The sequence below is a fragment of the Telopea speciosissima genome, chromosome 2 (assembly GCF_018873765.1).
Source record: "Telopea speciosissima isolate NSW1024214 ecotype Mountain lineage chromosome 2, Tspe_v1, whole genome shotgun sequence".
In the NCBI taxonomy this organism is placed as follows: domain Eukaryota; kingdom Viridiplantae; phylum Streptophyta; class Magnoliopsida; order Proteales; family Proteaceae; genus Telopea; species Telopea speciosissima.
The window spans coordinates 44,706,298-44,728,572 of NC_057917.1; the positions used below are offsets into that span (position 1 = coordinate 44,706,298).

Consider the following 22,275-nt stretch of genomic DNA (forward strand, 5'->3'; position numbering starts at 1 on the left):
GACGCAACCCATCGAATGGCTAGGGGTAGTTGGCGTTTGGCGTCTCCCAGAGAAATTAATGTTCATGCCACCTGACAGAACCGTGTTGGAAGACTTGACATGACCAGGGTCAATCAACTATAGGCTTAGCCTAGAGCTCATAATGCCTATGGACACGCGTCCGTACATTGGAGGAACGTCGAACGTTGCCTCGAATCGAGATACCTTTAGGGTTTTTTTCTTTCGGCCATGTGGCCTGTGACGCTGAATCAGCAAACCACACTCAGCCGCCAACTTGTCATATCACACGTGTCGAGGAGATAATCGTAGAGCAATCTTAGCTTAACCCCCCCAGACGCACGCGTCCAGGGGAGTGGGGGACTCGTGTTGGGATAAGAATACCGACTCCGTCAGAACGAGCTACAGAGATCGTGAAATCCAGGCCCAGCTCGAGAGGACGATCGAGGGACAAAGGTGTCATTGCACATGCCCAACAAAAGAGATATCCTACGAAGCTTACGTAGGACACTCCAAGTCTATCAGGAATCGACATGGTCCTAGACTTCCGCCCACGTCACGCTTAATCAGGCGCGTGGGAATCGAAGGATAAACATTATCTCCGAATTACACTCTCCAACGGTCTCCCTCCACTCCGGGATTTCAGCTTTCCTATTCCGGCACAATTCGGACTCTCCACCACCTTAAATAAGAGAGGTAACACACGTCTAATCCATCTGAATTCTAATTTTTCTGACTATTGCTCAAGGATCTAACTTAAGAATCGGAGTGAGATCACCGGCTTGGCCCGGTACTTTCTGCTAATCCTTGTCTTGCAGGAAGGATCCGCTCCAAGAGGATTTCTGACGCAACACATTCTATTTTGGATAAATTACAGATCACCCCCTGATTTTCAATTGAAACTCAAATCACCACCTTATTTTTGAAAAAACTCAAATGTTCCCCTCTATAGTAACAGTGTTAGTCTGCATTATTAGTGTGAAAGGACTATTTTGCCCTTGTACTAAAACATTAGAATTAAATTTACAATACTACCCTTCCTTCATCTTTAACATTGGTCAAGAGTAGTTTAGGGATTTAAATTTATTGAACTGGCTGACATCATCACTTAACAGCATAAAACTAACGTTAAGGACTAATTTGTCATTTTGGGGTCTAAACCAGGGGGGATTTGAGTTTTTTCAAAAACCAGGGGCTGATCTGAGTTTCAATTGAAAACCAGGGGTAATCTGTAATTTACTCTTCTATTTTTCTTGCAACTGGACCGGGTCGGAAGTAAAATAGAGAAAAAGATAAAACCCTGTAAGGCTCATTTCGTTTCGTTGCTCCCGCGTTATCTCCCTCATGCTGTCAAGGTCTCACCTTGGAGAACTTGTTCGCTTCCTTCCTGCCATTGTACCTAGACCACTTCGATTCTTCGAAGCTAATTCTGCTTTCTGTTCTTGGGACTCAAGTGCTTGATTTCTTAAACTTGAAAAAAGCTTCTTACTTGTTAGCCTCATTCAGACATCGTGATTCTCCAATGGCTTTGTCCCATCCATCCCTATTATCTACTTGTTCTGTTTACAGGTTAAATCCTATTCTATTCTCTCGATGGAGACGCGGAATTCAGAGTTCTCCTTGGAATTTCAACCGTCTCCGCCCTAGACTTTTTGCAGGTAATAGAACCTTCTAGTTCAATGGCTTTGTTTTCATTTCTCCTCGATTAGTTGAAACTGGTAGAGTTACAAGTGCGGTTTTAGGAGTTGGAACAGGAACCAAGTTTAAAACAATTTAAGTTTCGGAAACACGAGCAGTAACAGCTGAGACATGGCCGTCTCCCAAGTTTGAAGGTTTGAGCGGGCATTGGCTCCGTTAGAACAATATAGGGATTTATCAAGTACGGAGCAAACATACTGCTCTTTGAAAAAAATAAAAAACTACATTCAGGAATGCTTTTAGCTGTATTTTTTTTCTGGGTATGTAGTTTTAAGTCAAACATATCCTGTACCAATAATAGTTTTGTCGCTAGCAAATGTGAAATAACCCATCGACCTTATGAAACACAGTAAAGCACGCTCACTAGCATGTCTTCGAATTGATCAAGAGGGTACAATACTAAAAGAATTTAGCTGAAAATTTAGGAAATGATTGAAGACTCATGTCCCGGTGGAAAAATATATTTTGCTCAAATCAATGAGTAGCTACATGGGACAACAACTTATCCGAGTCAGACTTGTGCAATTGCCTCAGTGGATGAAAAAAGTAAGTGATTGTCCAATTTTCTGACCAGTTACATCCCCATAAGTGATTGGTTTGGTGCGGGTCGGATGGCCTAAACTGGAAGTAAGACTGTAAGAGACAGTAGAATGTGATCTAGAACGTATTTTCTGCAATTTATAGCTCCAGCATCTGATAGATTTGAGTGGCTGAATAAGATTTTGTTGATGAAACCAATTGGTTGGGGGCAAGGGAACAGCAATGATGTGGATGGTGATCTTGATCATCAGCAAAAGGGTACTATAGAAAAGTTACTCCCTCCAAACGTAAGATGTCTTGCCAAATTTTTTTCCGAATTCTGTTCGTAGAGATTACTCCTACAATAGGATATGGTGGTCGTGTCTGATCATTTTATTCACCTTTCCATTAAAAGGGGGAAAAAGACTGTCTGATCATCTGATAAGTAGAGAGATGTGACTGACTGCTGAAAGTATGCTTGTGATGCAGTTGCTATGGTGAATCGATTGGTTGTAAGCACCTATTGAACTACATTCTCTCTCTTTTAAAGTGGGGGGGGGGTGTTACCTGCTAGTTTTATGGACCTTCTGATCAGATGAAAAGTCAAAGCTTGTAAGTAGAAAAGCAATGTCCTTAGGAAGTGTTTTTTTTTTTTTTGATAACTATGTCCTTAGGAAGTTATTTGAAGATAAGGCTACATTGAAGGAAAACAGAAAACCTTCAATACCTTACCATCTTGGGTTTCAACATTTCGTCTATTTAAGGATGTTTGGCATGCTGATTTTGGGGCTGATGGTTTCAACTTTTTAATGCCGTATCCTAGCTTTTGAGTTAAGAACTGCCCTTTTTACGGTTTAAGAAAATGTTTTTGGTTAAGTTAAAATCTTTATTCCTACAGGCTCTTCCATGCATTGTAATTGCCTATTGCAGTTGTTTTGGATCTCTAAGTATCTGAAAAGTAAGTTTTTCATCTAATTTGTTTAGGCAAAACATGTATATCAAAGAATCTTAATCCCCTCCACCCATACATGATTGGTGTCTTTTCTCTGGAGTGATTCTTAGAGGTTTTTGATTCTTTGTAGCAGTTCTAACTGGTAATGCATTTGGCACAATTTTGATTCTCTGGAGTGATTCTTTATTTTTTGTTCTTTTAGAGTGGTTGAAAAGTTTTTGTTTCTAATCCCTGAATCACTTTCTCATTTTCCATGGGGATCATTTATCGTTGATATTCGTTTACTGGGAGTATCACTTGTAGGAATCAAAGCAGTGGTAGAGTAACTCTGCAAAGTCGGACCTTATAACCAAAGGTGGCCGGAAGTGTCTTTGCTGTGCACATAGGGTTGTGACTGCAGATATGGAAAATTGATGAACTAATTGGTGGTATATATATTTGGTCAGCCACCTGGTAATTGCCCATAGAAAAGTCAGTGGTACATGTGTTTATATGCTTAGACAGGTAAACCAGGATGGATGTTGATTCAAGTGGTTCAATTGGGAAGTGAAGTTGTGGGAAAACTATCTGTACTAAAAGTACATCTCAGTATACTTGTTGATTAAGTTTCATTAAGTCATGGCATCATGTATGTAACTAAACTTAGTTGATTTTTTTTTTTGAGATCTATAACAAAATATTAATGCTTGAAGGTGTAATATTTTTTTTTTGATTTGTTTCTCTTTTACCTTTTCTGTAGCTTACTTTTTATCGTAATTATGTCGATTTGTGTGATTTCATTTGTTCCTGATCATTTCTTTATTTGATCATATTTCAGTTGCTGCATCAGAGAATGGTGTATTTACTTCTCCAGAGACAGCAAAGTCGTTCGACTTTACTTCTGAGGAACGGATATACAATTGGTAATTCATTCAAGGATGGTGGTTGTAACTTCTTCTATGTCTTCATTAATTATTTATATATGAATGACTTCTTTTATTGTTTCACTTAATAAGAGAATGATTAGCTAATATGATAAACTTAAATTGACAGGGATGTAATAAAACAATTCCTTTTAAATAAATTGACCCAATAGTATGTAAAACAATTTCCTGCATTGGAACTTACTTCAGAGTTCCAAATAATTGCTTTCAGTATAATTCTGCACCTTCTAATAAAGAAGAAATAACAAGCATTCTAGGTATCTTGCGTTACATTAATAGCCATTGATAGGAATGGCCTTGAATTCAATTCGGTGGGTTCATCTGTTGGCCCCTGCATGAAGTGGTGTCGACGTCTGTGTATTTGTGCCTGTGCGTCTGGGATAGTGTGGGCATGCATACATGAAAGGACTCTCATGCTTCTGTAAAAATTTAAAGTTCTTCCATGGACGATTTAACTAAAAATGAAATTGACAAATGAGTATTTCTTCCAAAAATGATTTAAACTGAAGTCTGTCAGCATCTTTAATATGATTGAGTGTGGATTTCAGGTGGGAGTCTCAAGGGTATTTCAAACCAAGCTTCGTCCGAGGAGGAGATCCTTTTGTGGTTCCAATGCCGCCTCCTAATGTTACTGGATCATTGCATATGGGGCATGCAATGTTTGTGACTCTTGAGGTTGGAGAAAATGGATGCTTAAGTCACCTTGTTAGTTTGATTTTTTTTTTCTTTTACTTTTTTGATGGGCCAAGGAAACTCATTGAAAAGAGAGAAAACTTGACAATCTTAAATTACCTTGTTTAGTTTGATTTTTTTTTCTTTTACTTTTTTGATGGGTCACAAGAATCTCATTGAAAGAGAGAAAACTTGACAATTTCAACATCGTTTTTGGTGAAGAGGGAAAACATTTCAGAGGATTAATGGTGCAGAAGAGGGAGGTTATCCAATTGATGTCCCAGACTTATTGGTTTGTACTTTCTAAGGTGCTATCTATTAGTAGCTTTTTCGAGGGTCTTCTGGCTAGTATTTGGAGCCTGTATTTAGATATTACTAAATGGTGGAAGGCAATTGTCATTTCTTCATGTCTTAGAAGGACTGCGGATTGGAGGAGAAGATTGAAGAATGTGAAAGATGGTTGGCAAAGGAATATTTTCAGTAAATCTTTATAGAATCCTAACCTGCCCAGGGGAAGGTTACTTCACCTTTGAAAGAGATTGGGAGAAAAGATGTCCCACCAGGTGTGGAACTGTGGATGCTTTTCTATGGATTAATGCTCTCAATATATTGTTGAGAGTTGATAATTTGGGGTGTAGAGGCTTCCAATTGGTTAATAAGGTGTGTTATGTGCTGAAAGTTTATTTGGTGGGTGCTCCTTGAGGTGGTTGGCCAGCTCTTTTTTTGTTTTTGTCTTTTTCTTTGAGAGATAACAAGAGTTAGGTCTTTGTTTTGATGATTGTTTCATTTTGGGTCCCTTCTTCCTCGTTTTTTGTTTTGATTGAAGGCCGGTCTTGGTACAACGGTTATGGTTGCTCCATTGTGACCAAGAGGTCACGGGTTCGAGTCTGGAAACAGCCTCTCTGCGCAGGGGTAAGGCTACGTACATTATGACCCTCCCAGACCCCGCAGTTGTGAGAGCCTCGTGCACTGGGTACATCCTTTAATTCCTAATTTCCTCACTGAAATGTATAGCTCTTATCCTTTCAGAATTAAAGAATTTTTTTCTTTCGAATTTGCCCCCAAAAGAAAAGGGAAAAAAAGGAAGAGAAATATTGGTTTGTATTATATGCTTTGTTGAGAAATTTGTTTCCCACCTGGAAATTCTGAGTTGCTGCTTCATTATCCAGAATTTTATCACCCACATCAATGTCCATGCGTGAACTCCTTGCGTTAAGGAGCGTGTGATGTGGATTAATTGTGTACTAAAAAAAGATTTAAGTTAATAGGTTGAGAAATTTCTCCTTTAGAGGTTACAGAATATTCTGTTTGACATCAGGACAATGGAAGCTTTTCCTTGAGTGCACGTATTTGTGTGGGGTTTTTTCTTTGAAGAAAATTTTGACCCTTCCTCAATTCAAGAGGTTTTAGGTAGGCTCTTAGCTTGGCAAGCTGCTGTTATTTTTATTGCTAATTGCAAAACGGAAGAAATATGCACTGTAATTTGTTTTGAAGTTTGAACGCAATGTAGCAGTATTGTTGTGGATATATTACTTTGGCCTATTTGGGTATGGGTATCCCTCCTTTCCCATTTAAATATATTTTACTCAATGGCCTACATTGGGGTCTACTCTGAAGGCAGCAGTCTTTTGGAATCTGATTCCTTATGCTGTTATTGTGTTTTTTGGATTGCAAAAATGATAGAGTGTTCAAAGATAGGCATTGTAAGAAGGCAAGTTTGTCTTTGGATACTGGTCAATGGCCATCTCTTAGCTGAATGGGTACATGTCTCAAAAAAATTTGGAGGAGTTGGCAGATAGGAGCTGTAAGAATTAGTGGAGCATGCTAGCTTGAGTTGTGATGCTTCCAGATACTCTTTCTTGTTTCTTGAATCTGGTACATATTGCAAGCCAGGACTTTTTTTTTTATGAGTAATTACATTGATACTTGCTATATTTTTCTGCCCCAAACTTGTTGAGACTTTCCTCCAACTTCTTGAAAGACTTAATTTCATGATGCTAGCTAGGTAAGAAAAACAGGAGAAGATCGTCATTGCTCATTTCAATCACCTCACTTGTAATTAGTTCAGTATTTGTAACTTTCATACCTCTACTGGCGGATTCAATTCCTCAAGGACATTGCCAGAAGGCGAAAACTCATCCTTGCTAATCTCCTCCAACTATCAGAATGCTTGGATGGATTATAATATAAGTACACGTTTTCACATTATGAGCTTAATTTGTTAATGGATCTCATGCAGTTGATTAATTAATTTGGTGCTTGGTAGCTATAATGGCAGTATTTATTGCTTTTTTGAACTACAATGTCAATTATTCTGGATTACCATTTTCTTTAATAATTTCACTCCTTATTCATCAGTGGTGGTTATATTTCCAGGACATTATGGTCAGGTACCATCGTATGAAGGGAAGACCTACACTTTGGATTCCGGGAACTGATCATGCTGGTATAGCAACTCAGGTAGGTTTTCCTAAAAGACCATACTGGTTCTGGTGTTGTTAGTATTACTATTTCTAGTCACATTATCTATTGTTCTTTCAGAATTTGTTTGCATCCACTAAGACAATTTTTTTTTAATATAATTTTTCCTAGTACTTTAGGTACTGCTTCCTTTTTTATAGTTTTGTTCTTCCAGTTGCTATGTTTTGTCCTGGAAAGTTATTGTTTTGTATTTTCTTGTCGTTTTGATGAGGACTGCTGTGTCTTTCATACCATCATTTGTGAAAGAAAAAATCTTTGTATTTTCTTGGTTTTTGGAAATTTTTGTCACACTGACATGGATGTTACTCTTTTCAACTCAAATGGGATTTGCCGGCTTGGTTGAAACTACTTTGTTGTTTCCATGGTATACTTTTTTTTTTGGGTGAAAAAAGAATTCATTACCAAAGAGAAAGAGGACTACAAGAGCGCCCAAAGGGGAAAGAAAAGAAACTACATGAATACACAAAAGCCCAGGATCTCAAACAAGAGGAGAGGGCAGAGAAAGGGGGGAGGTAAGACCCTACGACACAACAATATGCCTGTTCCTTGGGGTGTCAGAACAAACAGAGGCAAGCTTGGCTTTAAAATCAAAAGAAATGGCATCCTAAATTTGATTGATCGACCTAGATTTGGTGGTCCATTTCTTGTTATTGCGCTCCATCCAAATAAGGTTGATAGTCGCACAAAAGGCCAAATGTCCAGTAAGGTCGCAAATAGAAGAACCGGTAAAAGATGAATCCACCCACAACCATTCCCTATGAAAGGGGAGAACTCTTCTCCTGCGATGCCAGCATCTAACGAGGATGCCTTCCTAGATGGATCAGGAAAAAGGGTAGGCGAAGAAAAGGTGATTAGAGTTTTCTTCATCATTTCCACAAAGGCAGCACGAAGAGGAAAACCTGGATCTGTCTGTGGCGAAGGAAGGACTGCGTTGGAAGGCAGTTGGAGAAGACACGCCAGACTGTGAAGGAGTGCCGGGGAATATGATGCTTGAACCAAATGAGCTTTGTCCATGGAGGATAAGGACCTCTAGCACGAATGAGATTCCAGGCAGCTTTAGAACTAAATGGGCCGGATGTGGAAAAGGACCAAGAAACTAAGTCTTCCCTCCAAGGAGGTCTTCTGAGAATAGAAGGAAGAGCATCCTACACAATGTTAAGCGATAGGTGCCAAGTGGTATACTTATTCTAGCTAATTTGTGAAAGGAAGTTCAAGGACAAGAAAAATGGAATCTATTGTATGTTCTAAAGTAGTTATCAAATAGAAGGGACATTAATTCTGATATTTTTTTTTCTTCATAAGTAATTTCTTTGAAGTATACTTGTAGTAGCGGGAGCCTCATGCGAAGCAGGGGGTAAGGCTGGGTAAATTTACCCCTCCCAGATCCTGTAGTAGTGAGAGCCTCGTGCACTGGGACACTCTTTTTAAAAAAAGAAAGAAAGTAATTTCTCTTAATTTCTTCGTCAAATGTGGCAATATATTCATTATATTCTTCAAATATTGGTTGAGAATAATATGATACCCTCTCCAAGAAAGATCAATTTCCTGAGACATGAGCTCTTTTGGTACATGGTGATGCCAAGAGCCATTTTGATGCTTAAGAAAATATCTCTTTCTAAAGAAGGTTCTTCTATAACATGATTCAAGATTTCGCGAAATATCGCCGATTTATCGGCATATTTCAGAAATCTCGACACTACTGAGACAAAATGGCCATACGAAATGAAAAAACTACAAATTTCGGCGAAATTTAGTGATATTTCGGGATTTACATGACAATTGTGGATGATTACACTCGTTTCTTCTCTGAAACTGTACCGTGGTCCACGTATGTCCTTCAGACAGGAAGCAATGGACGTCGACTCCAGCAGACCATGAGTGGGGTCGATCCAGGAAAGCATAGCAATTATTACTAGGACTTGTTTTATGACAGTTGTGAGTTGTGACTTTGTGTATTGACTATTGGGTGTTGAACTAATGACTTTGTTTAAATTTGTTATTATGTCTTTTAGTACTTATACAATGTGTATTTAACTATTTATACATCAGGGTCCAACCGTATACTGTCAATCAAGGGTGCAAACCCAAAACACCACTTTGAGTTCACTTTTTGGCAATATGAAGGTTTAAATGTGTTTATTTAGCTTAAATAAGGGTGTACATGAAGTATCAGGACTTAATATGACCAAAAACCCACAGAGATGGACTGTCAAAATATGACAGAAAAAATACCATAATCGGTAAAATTTCGGTAAATTTCGGAAATCTCAACCTGCTTGAAATGGCGAGACGAGATGAGATCTTAAACCTTGCTTCTATAACAACCAGTGCATGGGAACATAGACAGAACTTTCCAGTCTATTTCTCTTATGAGTATACTGACTGAAAAACTTCAGCTTTCTTAGTTTTATATATGGCAAAAGTTTTTCTGTAAGCATTGTGGAAAAGCATCTACATGGGCAGCTAATGGGAAGCTATTTGTGCCATCTGGAATGCGGTTGCTCAATCCAGCCATTGAATAGTTTGGTGCACCTTGGATTACCCGCGCCAAATTTTGTGGGCCACCATGTACTGAACTTTTCCCCTTGTATTTGCGAAATAATCTGGTTCATTAATTATGTCAGAGTGTTACGGCAGAACTACATGTACACTCGTACACCTTCATTCTTCCTTTCTATACGTGTTCATACAAAAAGTGTACACGTATCTTTCTATTTTATCTCATACCAATTGGTGCTAAAGTGATCACTCAATCCCTTTGAACTTCTTGCAAGCACAATGGAACAGCTCATCATTGTTGTTAAGTTGAATGGTGGAACCAAGGGAAAAAAGCAGCAAGCTCATGATTGTAGTGTGGCACTGTGGTTACTCCACAACTCATTTTTCTCTTGGATTATGGATTTGGAAACATCAGAGAACTGATCTTGCCATGAGCTCTTCTTCCCCACCCCCAAACCCTGGCCCTCTCTCGTCTCTCCTTTGTCTCATCCCCCCATCTCGCTCCGGCCTTTCTCTCCAATTTGTCAAACCGTCTCTGGAGGGCTCCTCTAAGCTCGCCCTCTGCCCCCTTGAACTCCTTTGTCCCGAAATTGCTAAATGGAAAACCTGTCTAGTCGGCCATTTCTTGGGCTCTAGACCTACTTTCAAATAGTAAATTATCCGTATCAAAACAATGGAAAGCTTAGGGTGTTTTGGAAACTTACCTCTTGGACAACAGGGTGTTTATCTTCAAGTTCTTCTCTTAAACTGCTCATCTCGTCGTGACCGTTTCTTAGATTCTCAAAACTTTTGTCGCTCCATGCCTGCAGGGGCAAAGAACCTATCGCTGTCTTGGCTGTGCTATCGGAGGCTATATGGAAGTCGGAATGGGAGAGCACTCATCTTAAGGTGGGCTTACTACTTAGATACTTTCAGCAGTTATCCGCTCCGCACTTGGCTTATGATGAAGCTCAAGCTTGAGCCCTTGACGGTGCTTCCTAGCTTGTCGGCTTTACTCCCATTTTCCTCCGCCAACTGGGATCCTCTCTTGCAACTCCAAAGGGTCGACCTCACCTCTATTCCCCTTTGGATTACTCTTCTTAGTTTCCCCTTTCACTTTTGGAGCCCTGAGTGTCTCAGCATCATTGACTCTGTCATCGGGTTTCCTCTTTACTCCGATGCTCGCACCAAAAAGATGGACAGGCTCTCCTTCGCTCCTATTTGCGTTGATATCTCTGCAGATTCCCCTCCTCCATCGTGGATGATGATGGCTTCAATTTTGAGCAACCCGTGCGCCATGAGTGGCTCCCCCCTCATTGCATCTACTGTAAAGTCTTTGGTCATCACTCGAAGACCTGTTCCGACAAAGCTTCTACTGCCTTCCTAGCGGTTGTCGATAGCCCTGATTCCTCTGCAGTAGCTCCACCGGACTCCTTTGACTCTCCTGTAGAACTCTCCTTGGATGTTGCTCGTTCATTGTCTGCCCCTCGCATGGTAACTAGCTCCTTTGGTCAATTGAATGGGAGATCCTTTGTCCCTGGTCTTTTGAACGTGTGCTCTCTGCCGCCTCCCGCTGCCTTTGAGAGTTTAAAGGATATAGCTCTTTACCTTGCTCCACCAGGACCTCCCTCTTCCTCCCGAGAGTCCAGTTGTGGTCGGAAGAAGAGCCATTGCCGCAATCGTCATTTCTGGGAACAATCGACATCTGGTTCACCTCCTGGATGCTTGCAGCCCTCTTTCCTTGCCCCCGAGGTGGACTCGGTTCCCAACATCGACACTGGTTCGTCATCCCAGGTTCCTCATCAGCTAAACCCATCTGTTCCTCTGGTTCTGTTGCAGCTCCCTACTTTGGATTTGTTACAGTTGAAGACGCTACATAGGTCAAGCGGTCAACGATCAACTCACTGCTGGCTCTTCTATAAATTCTCTATCCACTGGTTCTTCTTGCTCAAGTGGTCGCTTATGCTCCAAAGATCCACTGGTCTCTTCATCAACTGCCCCTCTAGCTCCTTTGGCTTCACAAGCCCCTATCACTGCCTGCCTTGGTCCAACCGTCGTTGCTCCTCCCTCGAGGGGTTTACCACTCCGGTTACCTACACTGACGCGTCCCTTCTGACCTTGACACCCTTTACCCCTACTCCTTCACCTGTTGCCGTCTCCCACCATCTTTCCCTTGCTCCTGTCTCAATCACGCGATGTCCTCTTACCTTCCCCCCTCCTCCCTACCCCCTCTAACCTTAAACTCCTTTGCCTTTTGGTCCCTATCATGTGCCCCCTACTCGTGGTCCCCACCCACCACATTCCCCCTTATCATTTCACCCTCCTTTTCCATCTACTGACCCAATCCCGATCCACCCCTCCTATCCCCTCCACTGACCCACTAAACCCGTCCCTTCTCAAATCTCAACCATACTTTGAACCGCTCCCTTTTAAACCCACCTTTAAGCCAGTTCCTTTTCACACACCCCTTACCCTCTCTCCCTCTCCAATCAGGTTCACCTCTACCCCTACCCTACCCTCCCCTGTCCCACCCCCTTCCCCTTGTGAGGCCCAGGCCCCCCTTGTGGCTTCCCCCGGGAGTTCAGTCAAGCTCCCTCTACCCTGGCTTCGAGTTTTACCCTCTGTTGCCCACCCCTTGCCCTGGGTCCTGAGTAAGTATAGTTCAAAAACTTGCCGAGATATCGGCAAGATCTCAAGAAACTCAAGCTAGTCGAGACGAAATACCATATGCAATCGAAAAATGCAAAGTTTCGAAAACTCGACTGAGATTTCAGTACTTTGTACCATCTCGCCGAAATATCGTCAAACTACTACAATGCCTTTTATAAATAGGCACAAACTTGAGCTTCATTTCGAGATTTCGACCTATTTCGACATAGTGGCTGCTGTTTTGTCCTGGAGGAGGGGGAATACAATACGGTGACCTATACCCTAGGATAGGTTACATGCAGTATGTAGATGAGACCATTTAAAGATCATCTGTGGAGGAATACTCTCGTTTCTTCTCGAACACTATGATGTGGCATTCATATGTCATGCAAACAGAGAACAATGCATGTCTTCTCCATCGGACGTGGAGTGGTGTCAATTCGCCATGTCATAGTTCATATCACTAGGCAGTTACTTGTTGGGAGTTGGGAGTTGAGACTTGGGAGAGAGAGTTTTGTATTATTGTTCACTGTATATGGTACATGGTAGTTGGTAGTCGATACTTGGTAGCAAGGTGTCTATGACAGTATGAATGTAGAACTTATGTTATGTATTATTGACTTATTGTTCACTGTAGTAAGTAATGTAGTTTGTTTTACTTTCAAACAATGTGTGAAATAGGTAATATTACATTAAAGGTTCAGCCTTTACTGCCAACCAAGGGTGCAAATCGAAACAGCAAATTGGGTGTTACCCCCCCCCCCCCCCCAATTTGAAGCTTTAAATATGTTTATTAAGCCTAAAACAAGCTTCCTTTAAAGTTTCAGAGCCAACTATGGCCATTTGCCCACCGAAATATAGTTAAAAAAAAGAAAAGAAAAGCACTATCTCGCCGAGATCTTGTGATTTCAAAAAACTCGACCTGTTCGAGACGGCTGTTCGAGACGAGTTTTTGAACCTTTTGAGTAAGCACCCAACAATTGCCTACGTTCGCAAGCGTTACAAGAGCTTCCCCCCTCGGGGATCGTTGCATACGCCCCCCCCCCCCCCACATTTAGTTATCTATGTCTTCGGGGTTCTTTTGGAATGTCATGGGTCTCAACTCCCTGGCTAAACATTCTGACATTAGGCCTCTCATCAAGTCCACTCAGTCTTCCTTCTGTGTTCTTCTAGAAACCTGCGTCCTTCTGCATAATTCCTCCTGCATTGCCTCCTCAATTGCCCCTTCCAGTTCCTGGTCCTTCCTTGCAGATTATGATTACTCCCCTAACGTCCGTATTTGGATCCTCGGGGACCCTTCAAAACTCCACATCTCTAACTCCTCCCCCAGCTTCTCCACCTTCAACTCTCTCTCTCCCTAATTCCTCCTCCTTTCTCTCGGTGGTATACGCTTTTAACCATGTTATGGATCGGGTCCTTCTGTGTACTGACCTCTCCCTCCTCAAGTCCCAGGTTGGTTCCCTCCCTTGGGGTGTGGTTGGAGATTTCAATGTTGTTAGGTTTGGTCATGAGAAAGTTGGGGGTAGACCCCTTAACCTCCTTTCCACCAATGCATTCAATGACTGTCTAGAGGACCTAGGTATTAATGATCTGTGATGGTCAGTTCCCCCCTTACCTGGCACAATAGAAGAGGGGGCTCTGATCGGATTGCCTATAGAATTTATCGAGTTCTGATCAATGAAGCCTAGCTATCCTCTTTCCCCAACTCCCATGCTAACTTCCTGCTCCCAGGAATCTTTGACCATAGTCCTTGCTGTTGGGGGTGTAATGTACCCAAAAGGCCAAAATGCCCTGCCCAGATCCCGGCTAGAAATGTGGTGCTTGTGGTGTATGATTCGCAAGGGTTATGGTATTAAAGTTGCATCTTTCCTCAGAAGGCGTCTTTTGGGGGATTGGCAAGCGCTTCGATTCTAACAGTTGGTATTAGAGTAGGTCGCATGTTCGAGTCTCCCTTGTGCCATGGGTGCTCTGCTATTGGGCGTGCATTGGGGGGGGATTGTTAGGGGTGTAATGTACCCAAAATGCCCTGCCTAGATCCCAGCTCGAAACGTGGTGCTTGTGGTGTATGATTCGTAAATGTTATGGTATTAAAGTTGCCACCTTCTAATCCAGCCTAGCCCTTTATCTCCTTTGGGCCGAAGCCATTCAAATTCTTCGTCGTGTGGACGACTCATCCTCATTTTCTCTCCTCAGTCTGAGATGCTTGGGACAAGCTTGTTCACTGCTTCTCTCTCTCCCTCTCTTTGTTTTTGCAAAAAAGCTCCATAATTCCAAAATAGCCCTCAAGGCTTGGAATTTGTCCACTTTTGGTAATATCTCTTCAAGGGTTTCCACTTGCCGCTCTAATCATGCCCAAGTCCATCCATTCCCTGATTTCATTAGGCTTGCTGAACCCTTCTCTGGCCGAGGAAGAAAGAAGATCATAAGACCAATTTACCCTGGAAACTCAACATTCCCCCTCAAACACGGAGATTTACAATTTTGTGGATGTCAATTTTCATGAGGGCAGCAGGGGAATGAAATTTACGGTCAAAACCCCGAACAATTTACCCTGGAAACTCAACATTCCCCCTCAAGTAGGAGCATATATATCACCTAAGCTCAACTTGTTACAACACTGACGAAAATTAGAAGCAAACAAGGACTTAGTGAACACATCAGCAAGCTGATCTGATGAAGAAACAAAGGGAGTCTCGATCAGTTTCTTCAATACTGCACTCCGAACAAAGTGACAATCTTCTTCAATATGCTTGGTTCTCTTGTGAAAGACAGGGTTACTAGCAATGTAGACGGCTGCTTGGTTGTCACAATACATCTTCATAGGTGTTGGCACAGGAAAACCCATCTCAAGAAGTAAAGATCGAATCCACATAAACTCAGCAGTAGTATGAGCCATGGCTTTGTACTCTGCCTCAACACTGGTATTGACAATGGTGGTCTGTTTCTTGCTACGCCACGTAACCAGGTTACCTCCAACAATGGTATAATACCCTGTAGTAGACCGACGATCACTAGCCGAACCTGCCCAATCTACATCAGAGTATGCCACCAACTCCATATGCCTATTGGGACGATAAATAAGTCCTTTACTAGGATCACCCTTTAAGTATCAAAGGATCCGAATAGCAGCATCTTAATGAGCCTTACAAGGGGACAACATGAATTGACTAAGAACACCAACAACAAAGGATATGTCCAGTCTTGTGACAGTTAGATATATCAACTTCCCAGTTAGGCTTCTGTGCAAGGTTAAAAGTATTGGTATCGAGTATCGTATCGGAAGGGTGATTTTAAGAGACGTACCGTATTGTAACATATCATATCGAGGATACATATCGTATGCTACAGATACACATGGAAATGGACAAGATACACATGGAAATACACTTCTGGACCAAAAAACAATATAAATAAACAATATATAACATGTATAATGCATAAACACCAAAACGGAGAACAACGTATAACGAGACAAGAGACTTTCATCGATATGGGTACAAATCCTTGTAAATGATCAAATTTGATGCATCAACAAACTTAGTTTTATCTAAATCTATCGATTTATAGCAAAAAAATAGGATTAAAATCCATGATTTAAACACAAATATCAAGTTTTTTTTTTTTGTGTGGGAAACTGACCTTTTTCTATGAAATCTCTAGCAATCTCTGGTCTCAAAAACAAAATCTTAGTTTTATAGTCACATGGGCCTTTAATGGCCGTATCAACGTGTATCGGTTGGTATCGACTGTATCGGTATGTATCGAGCTGTATCGGTCTGTATCGAACTGTATCGGCCGATACATACCGATACTCTCACTGAATCTTTAATGTACGTGTCGTAAGTGTCGGTCCGTATCGAGCAATACAATACGATACCAATCGAGACATACTATTTTCTATAGAAAATGATACGTATCGTATCGGTATTGACCGATACTGATACGTATCAGTCCGTATCGTATTGTATCGGTCGATACTTTAAACCATGCTTCTGTGAGAATGCTCATCTTTGAGAAGTTCACCATCATTCACCCCAAACTTCTGATGAGGATCTATAGGAATATCCACTGGCTTTCATTCAAGCATACCAATATCACACAAGATCCAACACCTATTTCCTTTGAGATAGGCTGATTCCCTTTTTACTTCTAATAACTTCAATCCCAAGAAAATAGTGGAGTTGACCTAAATCTTTGGTCTGAAAATGCTGCTGTAAATACCTTTTCACCTCAGCTATGCCATCCTCATCATTACCAGAGATAATAATATCATCCACATACACAACCAAGAGAACTAACTTCTCTCCCCTGTGACGAAAAAACACTGAGAGAAGCCATTTTTGGTCACGGTTGCACTAAACTTCTCGAACCAGGATTGAGGAGATTGTTTCAGCCCATAAATTGCCTTACACAACCTACACACACGTCCAACATTCTCCCTTTGAGCAACATACCTTGGAGGTTACTCTATGTAGACCTCCTTGAGTAAGTCACGATAGAGGAAGGCGTTTTTGAATGTCCAACTGAAATAGCGGCTAATCAAAATTAACGACCAAGGAGATAAGACGACATACAAAATTCAATTGGGCAATCGGACAAAAGGTCTCACAGTAATCAACTCCATAGGTCTGAGTATACCCTTTGGTAACCAGATGAGCTTTCAGCTGCTCAACAGAGCCATCATTAGTGGTACTTAATAGTGTAAACCCACCGACACTTCACCAAGTCCTTACTAGGAGGTAAATCCACCATACTCCAAGTATTACGGGTCAAGAGAGCATCCATTTCCACATCCATGGCATGTTTCCACTCAGGAATTGTTAGAGCCTTAGTATGACTCCGGGTAATAGTATAAGAGGACAAGGAGAGAGCAAGACAAAGACACGAAGATGGAAGATGGGACAATGAGACAAATTTGTCAATAAGGTACACAACTACTGATTTTTGAGTGCAAGAGCGTGTACCTTTATGACGTGCAATAGATAAGTCAGTAGGTACAAGAGGACTAGTATCCGTACCAAAGGTGGACAATGGTACAGGTAGAGATGGAGGTGGAGCAGTAACATCTGTTCGGGGCTGCCCCAATGTCTTCTTGCGCTGATAAACCTGCAGTGGTAGGGTAGGGATAGGAAAAATGGAAGGAATGGGTGGAGGTTCAGGAGTAGCCCGCATGTCCCCAGACAAGTTGGGCTGAGTAGAGAAATAGGCGGTTTCCTCAAAGGGCACATCAGCACTAAAAAACTGTTTATGTGTAACTGGGTCATAACACCGGTACCCTTTTTGAGTACGATTATAACCCATAAAAACATACTTAGTAGACTGAGGTTCCAATTTACCACTCGGGGGATGAAGATTGTGAAGAAAGCAAACGCAACCAAAAACCCGAGGAGGTAAATGGAAAGGAGGCAAACCAGGAAACAAAACCGAAAAAGGAGACTTATTGGCAAGCACAGAGGATGACATACTATTAATAAAAAAACAAGCAGTGAGAACTGCATCACACCAAAAATGCTTAGGAACTTGCATATGAAACATAATTGCACGAGCTACCTCAAATAAATGTCTGTTTTTCTGTTCCGCTAGTCCTCCATTTTGTTGTGAAGTATAAGAACAACTAGTTTGATGAATCATCCCATGAGTAGCATGAAAAGAAGAGATCTCATTTTGAACAAATTCCAAAGCATTATTAGAACGAAAAATTTTGATAGGCACACCAAATTGAGTCTTTATTTCATTATAAAAATTTTGAAATACAGATAAAAACTCTGAATGATCTTTCAAGAGGTACAACCAAGTAAGACGAGAGTGGTCGTCCACAAAAGTAACAAAATAACGAAAACCATGCCTATTACTTGCTTGACAAGGACCCCAAATATCTGAATGAACTAAAGAAAATAAAGATTGACTAGGGGCCACGGGTCCAGAGGGAAAAGAAGCATGATGATGCTTTCCCAACTCACAGCCCTCACACTCTAACCTATCTAAAGACTTAAATTGGGGAAACAAAATTTTGAGCCTAGACAAGGACAAATATCCTAATCGACAATGCCACTGGAAAGGAGAAACTCCACCAACAATGGTAGCAACAGCAGAAGCAAAAGGGGCGGCAAAGGAGAGATGGTACAGTCCATCTTTCTCACACCCTCCACCAATCGTCTTCCTCGTTTGAAGATTCTGTAAAAGACAGTGGGAAGAAAAAAAAATTACTGAGCAATTAAGAGCTTTAGTCAATTGATTAACAGAAAGAAGACTTAATGGAAATTTAGGAACATGCAACACCGAGGAGAGAGAGATGTCAGGACTAAGAGAAACTGTACCATGACCAACAACTGGTGTAGAAGTGCCATTCGCTAGAATTACAGGTGGTGAATGTGAACTAGAAGAAAATGAATTAAATAATGATGACTTAACTCATATGGGCAGAAGCCCTTGAATCAATAATCCAGGGTGTAGAAGTGGTGGTAAGGAAAGTAGGTGTACTTGCATGAGCTAAAGTAGCAGTGAAAGTGGAAACCCCAGAGGATGTAGAAGCAGATGTCTCAAGACTCTGTATGCGACACATCAATTGATGAACCTCATCACGAAGGATGAAGGAAGAATCTCTTGAAGAGGGACCAGATTTAGTGTCACCGGAGGTTACAACATCAGAACCATCATTAGGAGTTGCATGATTGGCCAAGTGTTGGCCTCATTCTGGCTGTCCATGCTTGACCCAGCAAGTTTCAACGGTATGATTGGGTTTCCCACAATAAGAGCACTGTCTATTAGCACGATCAGTATGCTGCCCACCAGAACTACGACTACCAGAGCCACGGCCTCGACCAGCAGTGAATGCAGAATTTTCTTTAGTATTGGAATCAACCTTGGAAGGGGAAGCAAAGCGCTGTAGTTTGGAATAGGTGTCATTGAGAGTAGGAACTGATTCACCAGCAAGCAAGTGACCCTTTATGGCCTTCAGATTAGAATTCAGACCAGCAAGAAATTTTGACCCAAAAAACTCATTCCTTTGGGCTTTATGCTTCTCAATGTTTGTAGTAAGTGGCTGAAACACGTTCAGCTATTCAACCATACCTTTGAAAGTACTGTAGTATTCTTGTAGAGACTTGTCTGATTGCTGAAATTGGAACAATTTCTCATACAGGTCATAGATTCGAGTCATACTCTTCTCTTGTGAATGTCTCCTTCAAATCATCACACACTCCCTTTGTAGTAGTATGAAACATGACATTGGCAGCAATATCTGGCTCCATACTATTCCATAACCAAATGAGAATAATCGCATTGTCCTTGACCCATTCATTATAATCTTTAGAATCAGATGCAAGAGGACTTGAAGTAATATAACGGAGCTTATCCTTAGCCATAATGTAAACTGGAACAGCTTGAGCCCAAAGCAAGAAATTGGAGCTGCCTTTGAGCTTGATAGAAGTAATCTGGACATTAACATTGTCCGTAGTATTCTTGTTCTCAGCCATGTCACAAGAAAAAAATAGCAACTCCAAAAATCGACAGCAAGTAATGTGAGGGCAAAGCCAAAAATCTATTTGCATTAAAGAGGTAATAAAAGCAGTCCAAATACACCCAAAAAAAAAAAAAAAGGCTGGAAAGCACAACCAGCAGCAGAATAGGCTCCACCACAATAAAGGAATTCCAGAAAACCAACCAGGAAGAAACTGACTTGTCAGGGTTTTGGTGAAGTAGCCAAAATCGATGACATAAAATTGCAGAGCCAAGAAGACCAAAGTTGGTTCAGCAACAATCATCAACAAGGAGCCACGACTCCATAAGCAGCCAAAGGGGTGATCGATTTTATCAGGGTTTTGCTAGAGATCGATCCATCAAGGTTGGAGCAGACTTCGATGTAGATTGCAGTCAGCAGCAGTATCTTCGAGTAAAACCAGGTACAATACACTCTATATATGAAGGAAGGAGTGATTAATTCATAAGAGATGCAGCATTAGGTGGCTGCACACCACAAGGAGAGTCGAAAAAGAGGAACCAGCAGAGAATGATTGGAGAAATTCTCAGATCTGATTACAAGAGTGCTCTGATACCATATTACAATATCAAAAACATTGTAACCAGATTAGAGAGAGAGAGAGAGAAGAGAAGAGAAAGAGAGAAGAAGAGAAGGAGAAAGAAAGCTGTCCAAAGAGGAGAGGACAGCCTGCGGCAAGAATAGAATGACTTGCCGCAGGATTGCTCCCTCATATATATTTTATTGAATCATAAGATAAACAAAGTACAAAGGACAGAACTATCCCTGTACCCCACAACACTGTTCACGAGAACAGTGTCACAGGCCATAAGACTAATCTACCCTGGAAACTCGACAAACTCCATTTGGGTCAATTGGGTCTACTCCTTTCTTAAAAAAGACTCCATTTGGACCGCCCCTCATCCCACAGGCACCTCTTGGGTCCGGCGCAAAATCCTCCTCCTCCTGTCCTTAGCCCTTAGCCCTTAGCTACCTCCTCTGTGATCGCCGATGGGACCTCCACTTCTAATTTAGAACTAATCTAGGTTAGATTTGGTTCCAAATAACCCAAGAATACTCAGCAGTCAACTTAAAACAACCCTCAACAGCAAGGTAGCACAAAGGCCGAAATTCAGAAATAAGCCCTAGGTTAAATAGCCAAATCCAGGCACTCAATGGGGCTAATATGACAGTCGAGTGTGAGTCTTAGGATAACCAGCAAACCCTCCAAAGAGGATTGAAATAGGGTGGCTAGATCACAAATTACCAGCAGGACACCAAATTAGAAAGTAATAGGAACTTATCTGTAGGAGTCAAATCAGCCAGTAGAAGAGAGCCAAATTCAGGTCGAGTAGTGCTTGTAGAGGGAACAACCTCTGCTGAAAATCCCAGCCAATTCTGATGGTGTGATTGAGAGATCTCTAGGTTGATCCAAAAAAAGAAGGTTAAGGTGCAGGCCAGATCCAGCCAGTGGAATGGAGTGAAAGTGGGATCGAGTGGAGGGGATGGTGGGATGGTATGGTGTTCAAACCAGCAGGGTTTGGTGGAGGGATAAGGAGTTATCACACCCAGAAGTTGCAGCAGGTTTCCAAGCACAGGGATACAGCAGCCTGCACTCGATTGGGAGAACAACAGCAGCAGCCACAGTTGAATGGATGAGAGCCTTCAGTCCATGATTGATCTTCTCCAGAGACAGCAACAGTCACAGCACAGCAGCAATCACCAACAGAGATCGAGCAGGATAGGAGGAAGAGGGAGAAAATAAGAGAAAAGGGGATAAAGATAGTTTGGCTCTCCCAGCCAGGTTTCTCAACCCTTCCAAGTCAAATTTATCACTTGAGAAGGAAACATAATTTGCATAAGCAATCTTTCATTCATCTGATAAATCGTGGGGGTGGCTGAAAACAGCCTTACAAATAAATAGGAGCAAAACTTGCTTCCCAAGAAAAGACAGAAATAGAAACTAACTTATTCACTAAATCTTCAGAATTAGAAACTAACTTGACAACTCAATGACTAACTTAGGAATATAAGATATTAACTAACTACACAAGTGGGAACCACTGTAGTGACACTCGGCCCTCACTTGTAGAACAAAATTGTGTCATAATGGCAATTATACGCCCCCACGATTCTGGGTTTGAGAGACCCAACAACTGCCAGCCATGTTGGGCTGGCCCAACTTAAAGTTGGTTGGCCCTATGGCTCATGGGGTTGGTCCACCGATTGGTGAAGTGAACCTGCTCTTCTCCCATGAGTCCCCTTCTTGTATTTCTGGCCAAACAGCTTGGCTTCTGCATCAACTTCCCTCTGGCTTGACCCCTGACATCCTTCAGGAGTCATTTTCAATACCTTAGGAGCCTGCTCAGTCTACTCCTTTGACATCCCTAAACTTGCCCCTCTCTCCTCTATAATCTGTAATGGCTCGT

The 22,275-nt window shown here is 41.6% G+C and overlaps 1 protein-coding gene across 2 annotated transcripts in view; it reads left to right on the plus strand.

Annotated features, from left to right (window-relative positions):
* The first annotated feature begins 1,298 nt into the window (after positions 1 to 1,298).
* Positions 1,299 to 22,275, plus strand: part of LOC122651799 (valine--tRNA ligase, chloroplastic/mitochondrial 2) — a 180,329-nt gene continuing 159,352 nt past the window's right edge. The window contains exons 1-4 of one of the 2 annotated variants that reach the window (XM_043845335.1): positions 1,299 to 1,655; positions 3,984 to 4,068; positions 4,638 to 4,764; positions 7,138 to 7,221. In XM_043845335.1, the coding sequence (XP_043701270.1) occupies positions 1,520 to 1,655; positions 3,984 to 4,068; positions 4,638 to 4,764; positions 7,138 to 7,221 (432 nt within the window). In that variant the 5' untranslated portion in view covers positions 1,299 to 1,519. Of the gene's footprint in view, positions 1,656 to 3,983; positions 4,069 to 4,637; positions 4,765 to 7,137; positions 7,222 to 22,275 lie in introns of those variants that run through there. The other variant, XM_043845336.1, reaches the window with a different exon arrangement.